This window comes from Oryza sativa, chromosome 4, assembly GCF_034140825.1.
Source record: "Oryza sativa Japonica Group chromosome 4, ASM3414082v1".
In the NCBI taxonomy this organism is placed as follows: Eukaryota; Viridiplantae; Streptophyta; class Magnoliopsida; order Poales; family Poaceae; genus Oryza; species Oryza sativa.
The window spans coordinates 1,918,791-1,925,751 of NC_089038.1; the positions used below are offsets into that span (position 1 = coordinate 1,918,791).

At 37.2% G+C, this 6,961-nt stretch overlaps 1 protein-coding gene across 1 annotated transcript; it reads right to left on the reverse strand.

The window, feature by feature from the left end:
* Nucleotides 1–2,532: 2,532 nt before the first annotated feature.
* On the reverse strand, nucleotides 2,533–6,699 carry LOC4334995 (3'-5' exonuclease). Its single transcript, XM_015779084.3, has 7 exons — nucleotides 6,365–6,699; nucleotides 5,814–5,990; nucleotides 5,508–5,638; nucleotides 5,243–5,404; nucleotides 4,446–4,556; nucleotides 4,223–4,366; nucleotides 2,533–2,803 (listed from the first exon to the last, which is right to left on the reverse strand). The coding sequence occupies exons 1-6, from the start codon at nucleotides 6,615–6,617 to the stop codon at nucleotides 4,304–4,306; spliced, it is 897 nt and encodes a 298-aa protein (XP_015634570.1). The 5' UTR covers nucleotides 6,618–6,699; the 3' UTR covers nucleotides 2,533–2,803; nucleotides 4,223–4,303.
* Nucleotides 6,700–6,961: the final 262 nt, after the last annotated feature.

Genomic DNA, 6,961 nt, shown 5'->3' on the forward strand with positions numbered 1-6,961 from the left:
AAGTTGCAAAACTTGGTGAGCAATCCAAAAGCATAAAAACAAGTCCAGCAAGTAAAGACAATACTTCTATTGTCTGAAAATTTTGGTAAAATACTGATGTCAATCTCAGTTAGATATACCATGCACCATTTTTTTAAAAGTTAGTTATTTTTGCAAGTTTCAAATTAATTGTCACTGTTGTTGGCTCCACTAGTACTGAAATTGTCAATACATTTTTCAGAGAGGGATGGAGTACTAGTACTCTAAGTGTGCAAGAAACAACTAGTGCGGCAGAGGTAGTGCTCCAATACTAAGAATTCTCCCTGTCCCGATTGCAACAACACACAAAACATATCTTTTTTTTTTCTCTCCTGCTCTTTTTACAAGGCATGGGCACAGCATGTTCAAAAGAAAAATGATTCCTCTGTCCAAATCTTGAGCAGAAGATCACAATGCCATGTTGGCTTCTCTTTGTTTTTTTTTCTTTTTTCTATCTCTCATTTTTTTTCATGGGGGAGATGTTTGTGGCTTGCTTTGACCAACAGAAATCCATGTGAAGAACTGATCATGATTAGTAGTTCAGTACTAATGCAGGTGACCCAGATGGATGCATGGATGCCTGACACGTGCGCCGGCAACAAGTGGACGGTTGAGATGGAGAGAAAGATTCCATTTTGTGATTTTATTATTGTTACTACTGCATTTCCATGTGGCTTAGACGGCTAGGAGAATCTTTAACCCAAGTGATTCTCTGATGGTATTTTTCTTTTCTGATGCTTTCTTAGCACACTGATTTGTGTTTGAAACTAGATCAGAAATTAATCCAAGGATATCTAGCAGTATCCATATGGGTGCATCTTTGACTGGTAAAATTCCGACCAAAGTGTGTCTGTTTTAATTTGTTCACTAAAACTATGCAAGAAAATGATGCATGCGCAGCCGACCCATGAACACTGTCAGTAGCATGAGACCAAATTAAGCATATCTGTTATTCTCTCAAATGTTTGATTTGGGTCAAGTTCTAATTGTAACTAATATTAATTTGCAACGGCATGCTTCTAATGATATATTAAGAATAAGAATCGATACGTGTCACGTAGCCCCAAGAACAATGAGCTCAGATGTTGACGGTTTAATCGTTTAGGACGGTTCAAAGAGATCTAAGAGTTTAGTTTAGTATATGCCGGTGATATGTATGTGCCGTCAAAATTACTGTTCTTGCATGGTTGAATGGGCCATCTCAGAGTTTGATTAAGGGGAGTTTAGGTGCCTAATCTCACTGTTACTGTAAAATGATGAGTATTTTTCTCATTATTAGCAATATAGAAGTGCATTTCCGGGTTATCACTTCATTGCCAAAATAAACCATCATATTTTGGCATTGCCAAATGCCCAAATTCTAGTAGGGTAACAAATTAATAAGATTTTATCATTGCAACCTTATCAGTTGTCAAATTTTAGTAGGGTCTAATTAAACAAGATAACCATTGCAGCCTTTACCAATTCTACCAAAAATTTATAATTTTAGAACCTTCCACTCACAAAACTACATCAAAACTTGATAAGGTATCAAACCAAATAGCACCTTCACATCTTTAACCTTGCTAAAATTGGGCATTGTCAATCTTTAGCTTTACTAACAAATGGTAAGATTTACTTTGACAATAAAGTGAATAAGCCCTTCCTTTCCTTATTGTCATGCTCAATCTTGGAGCATCAGTTTGGGCACCTTATATGGAACGCAAAAAATTGCAGGGTTTTCACAGGGTTTAGGCTGTGTTTAGTTCACACAAAAATTTAAAAGTTTGGTTGAAATTAGAACGATATGACGGAAAAATTAGAAGTTTGTGTGTAGAAAAGTTTTGATGTGATAGAAAAATTAAGAGTTTGAAGAAAAACTTTGGAACTAAACAAGGCGTTAGTTTATTTTATTCAAAACCCCGCAAAATTCACCCATTCCAAAGAAGGCATTAGTTCACAATATGTCAATTCACCATTTCACCTCTTCGTCTGGGCCATTTGGCTAACCCATCTTACATGACAACCCCAGACAGGCAAACAGATGAGAGAACTAGTGGGCTTACAATGGCTTGAAGCCCAGGACAAATTACAAGTGGGTCAGAAGACCAACGTATTCCTGGATTAAAGAAGAATATAGCCCAATGGGCTGATCAATAAACACTACTTCCTCCATCTTAAAATATAACCGAATTAATCACACCCTATTATTACAAATCTGAACAAACAGTACTAGGATGTGTCTAATCTAATACAAGTTATATTTTGGACAGAGATAATAGAAAACAATGCCAGCCAGAAAGGCAATACTTGACACACTAAGGTAAGGCGATCTTTTCTCCTGAAGACGAAGATTAAGTTTTTTACGCAAAACAAGCTGATATTAACGTATGATTAATTAAGTTTTAATTATTACAAACTTGAAAAATAAATTAATATGATATTTTAGAGCAACCTTCGTATAGAAAGTTTTGGTATGAAAGGGTTTAGGGTTTAGGGTTTGGTACGAAACGCACCGTTTAGCAGTTTAAAAAGTGTGTCACAAAAATCTTAATTTTCATCCAAGGTGACAAAATAAATCAAATTCTTCCTCACAAAAAATAAAATAAAACGTAATTCCAATTCGGTCTAAAAAGTACACAGTTAATTTTTCCAGATAACAGCAGCTGAAAAGTTCAGCAATCGCATCTTAGCACAATTTACAACAATGGTAGGTATGTTCCTACGCACTGCCTTTTGACGCATGTTCAAGAAGGTTCCATACTGCTTTGGTTCTGACTTCTGATGAAGATATCCCTACTCAACCCTGCATACATAGCGATACAATATTCACATTTCTAGACAAGGTTATAACAATTTCACCAGCCTATTTTCGTCTGACCTCCCTAGTAAAGTTGGAAATGGCATCTCAACTGTTGTTATACATTTGTACTTCTTCAGATAATTACAGAATAAAATGCATACTGCATTCATCAACTGGGAATCTGAGATCAAATGAATATGCAGGTAGTAACTAACAAGGATGAATCAACTTATAGTTCATGCCTGCATGGAGTAAATCCGTACAATTTACACATTAATGTCCATCTCAGTTCTACATACCATAACAAAGGATTGCCAACATATAGTACCTCATGATATGAGACTTACTTGTGCACTGGGATGAACTTACTATAGACCCAACTAACAATAAAACGATGTTTTTTTTAAAAAAAAAAGGAATAAGAGACTTCCGAAAATAAGGTGCTATTCCAAAATTTTGACCTTTTTTACGACATTCATGAGATTTTGTCTGCTACACAACTAGCGAACTCTGGCATGGCAAGCATAAACTCAGTTCCAAAAGCAATGAGAAACTAGGGTGGTGTTTGAATGTTCTGAAGATGAAGATGAAGATTAAGTGTTTCACGCAAAACGAGGTTGTAATAACGTGTGATTAATTAAGTTTTAATTATTCCAAACTTGAAAATAGATTAATATGATATTTTAGAGCAACTTTCATATAGAAAGTTTTCACACGAAACGCACCGTTAAGTAGTTCGAAAAGCGTGCCACGAGTATCCAAGATTTAATCCAACTTTAGTTGGAGAAAAGAACAGGGCCTATTCTATAATGTAAAAGGAAAAGAAACGGAATGACTATAAGTTTCTGTTCTGAACATTTGATATAGCTCGTCAGTTGTCACTAAAATCATTACTTCTATGTTGGAAATTTTCTGCGGTCCAAATTAGAACCAGCAGTTTCTTTGCTTCTCTATGAAACCAAGGGGAAACAGCAGTTCTGATTCCCTCAAGATTTTAAAATTCAGATGATATAACTAAATACCACATAGATCATTGGAAGGTATGTCATGTAAAATCCTTTTTTCAGCGAAACAGTAGGACTAATGCATTATATATATATATATATATATATATATATATATATATATATAGTAAATTTGTTAGGGGCACCATGGTGCCCGGGCTCCATGGCCATCCACCGTCTATATATATATATATATATATATATATATATATATATATATATATATATATATATATATATATATATATATATATAAAAGGTATGTAAAATCTCCATCATATAACAATGAACAAGCCTTTTGATAAAATAAGTAGGAAAAGACATTTAAGGAATAATTGCAGGCGTGAAAAATAAGCCATCACTAGAAATTCAGAATTCTCCAAGTAAAGTAAAATATTTGTGAATTCATGATGCCAACCTGGTTGAGAAGTGAAGATGCAGAACATTAGGGAGCAATCAAATAGATTAACAACCCACTTTTCAGTTTATGCATTTGCATCTATGCTGCTGTAATTGTCTCCTTTTCAACCTCAACATTATTGTCTGGGAGACTCTGCAGTACCTAATCAAGAGTAGAATTGGCTGTCAAGACTGTAGGGATAGAAAAAAATAATTTATAAGTAAGTAGTACACTCATATACCTCATACAAGTGCCAAGATATGTAGGCATCTGTAGCAGCATACTGAAGTTGTTGCTTTGAGAGAACATATGCCTCCCAGTTTCCCATTCTTATGTTGCTTGGCTTCGGCAACTATAGACGAGAAGATGCAGCGATTAAAGCATCAAAATTTAAATTTTAGAAAACCCAAATTTTTCAGGCGCTTTTAACACAAAACACTAGGTTTACCCATTCATTTTAAGGAGCCCTAGGTTTGGGTGTGAAAATGTTTTAGAAGACCACAGGCATACAACCATACCATCCATTTTTATTTGTGCATGATACAATAATACACTCAAATACATACACACAATAGCTACGCCTTTCTGCAGGTGCCAGTTGCCAAAACTCTTTTTTTATTTCTGTATGATATGATAATGTGTCAAAACAAGTTTGATAGCCGACATGGTTGTGTTTCTATGTAACTGATTACCGCATCACTAACACCGGGCTTTGCATTGTTTTATTTAACGTCTTGCTGTGTGAGGGCAGGGATGGAGAACATGTATTGGACTAGTGGTGAGCCACTAATAGATATAAACTAATCAAAGGTATATCAACTTATCAAGAACCTTCAAAAGAAAAATGCTTGTATTTGAAATACATTTAAGAGATCCTACCAAATATTAGGTGAACTTGTATCATTTAACTAGTTGTGCAACCGAACTTGCTGTAATGCATAGACCACAAACATAAATAACTGAACAGAAAGAACACATTTTTATTCAATGCTACCAGAACTGGGCAAAGAGAACAATGCTTGATACCATAAATATTACCTCTCTACATGTGACCATTTCAGTTAATGAAGCAAGACTCCATCTTTTAGGAGGGAAACCTAACTTGGCATTAGCAAGATTTGACAGATCCATCAATGGCTGTACATGGACATCATAGTCATTGAACATTTTCCTTGCGTCATTATCTATACATATTCCAACCTGCACTGACATGGAAACAATGGTTTGCATGATGAAAACATGTTAACCCGTGCGTGGGAAAAATGGGGATTTATCTGCAGGGAAAGAGGGAAGCTGTGTTTACTTTAACGGACGAACTATCCTCCAAAAGAGACTTTAGTACAGGTGGCACTCCGGAGTGAATGATGTGCATGACATAACAACGAGTTCTCTCCATGCATAACTGCATTACAGCAACTTTACATGGTGGATCTCCTGCAAAATCCATACCCCATCAGTTATGTTCCGTCAATATCATTACTTGCAAGAGTTTGAGGCTTTCTTTTTTTTCAAAAAAGAAGACTTGATTCCAGAAACCCACATTTGCTCAATCTGAACATGCTGAAAATGCAATTAAAGATTTGGTTAGGATTTAGGAAAAACAGCAAACCTCTTCTCGGAAAGGGCCTCCACTCGAGATCGAATCCAAGAGAAACCTGGCCAGAGGCCTTCATGGTTTCAATTTTGCATAAAATGTCCCTTGTGGCTTTCTCCACTTCTGAAGGGGTCCTGCAGTACACTATGCTGCCATTGAACATTACTGGTTGGTACCTTGCCTTCACATTACCTGCAGAATACCCATTTCAATCAAAATGAAGGATGATATACATAAACTACATTGACCTCAGAAATTAACCACGGCAATGCCAGTAAATCCCTGATTCCTGTCAAAAGAACCTAGAAAACAAATTCTTCAATATTTCTGACTATTTCCTCAGGAGAAGGAAATGTTACACGGAGCTGGCATTTCATTTCAGCAAAATTGAGAAATTTACCCCCCAACGATGCATATGTTGTACTACCAAGAAACATTAATCCCTATGACCCTAAAAGAACTGATGCGAGAGACATGAAATCGATCCAGCTCCAGGAATAAAAAGGGATTCTTTAAATTAAACGTCATATCATGTCAAAGAAAGGGGGGAAAGCCAAGAAGAGCACCTCGGAAAGCGGGAGGAGAGGGAGCCCATGGCGGCGCGGGGGAACAACCCCCGGATGCGGATGCGGATGCGGATGCGGTGACCGGGTTGGGGCTTGGCCAGTCGGGGAGGCGGCGGCGCTTGGCGGCGGCGTAGGCGGCCTCGATGGCCTGCAGCTCGGCCTCCGCCTCGGCGTCCCAGTAGAAGTCGTCCTCCTCCTCCTCCTCTCCGGCATTGCCGAGGGAGGACGAGGCAGGAGGCTCGCCGGAGTTCATGGCGGTCGCCGGCGAGCGATGGGAAGACGGGGAAAAGGAGGAATTTTTTTTTCCTCGCCTTGTCTACTTTGAAATGAAAGACAGGGAGGAGGAAAGGCTACGCATCTTACATCGTTCGTCGTGCATCGAGATTTGTGCTAGCATTTCTTCCTTTTCTTTTTTTCTTTTTTTTTCTGAAATGGTACTACTCCGCATAGTAATTGTATAATAAGATTTGTTTTTTGTCAGACTATGTCTAAATATATTTTTTTCTTGTAGATGTTGTACAAATCTTTGATTTTCTATAACTCTCAACTAATTAAATCATGAGCAAAATACAAGGACGTTCATAGAGACAAGGGTAC

Coding starts and splice junctions, on each gene's coding strand:
- LOC4334995 (XM_015779084.3), bottom strand. CDS start 6,617: ATGAACTCCGGCGAGCCTCCTGCCTCGTCCTCCCTCGGCAATGCCGGA. Junction 5,991..6,364: donor CTCTCCTCCCGCTTTCCGAG/GTGCTCTTCTTG, acceptor GGTATTCTGCAG/GTAATGTGAAGGCAAGGTAC. Junction 4,557..5,242: donor AAATGGTCACATGTAGAGAG/GTAATATTTATG, acceptor TCTCGTCTATAG/TTGCCGAAGCCAAGCAACAT.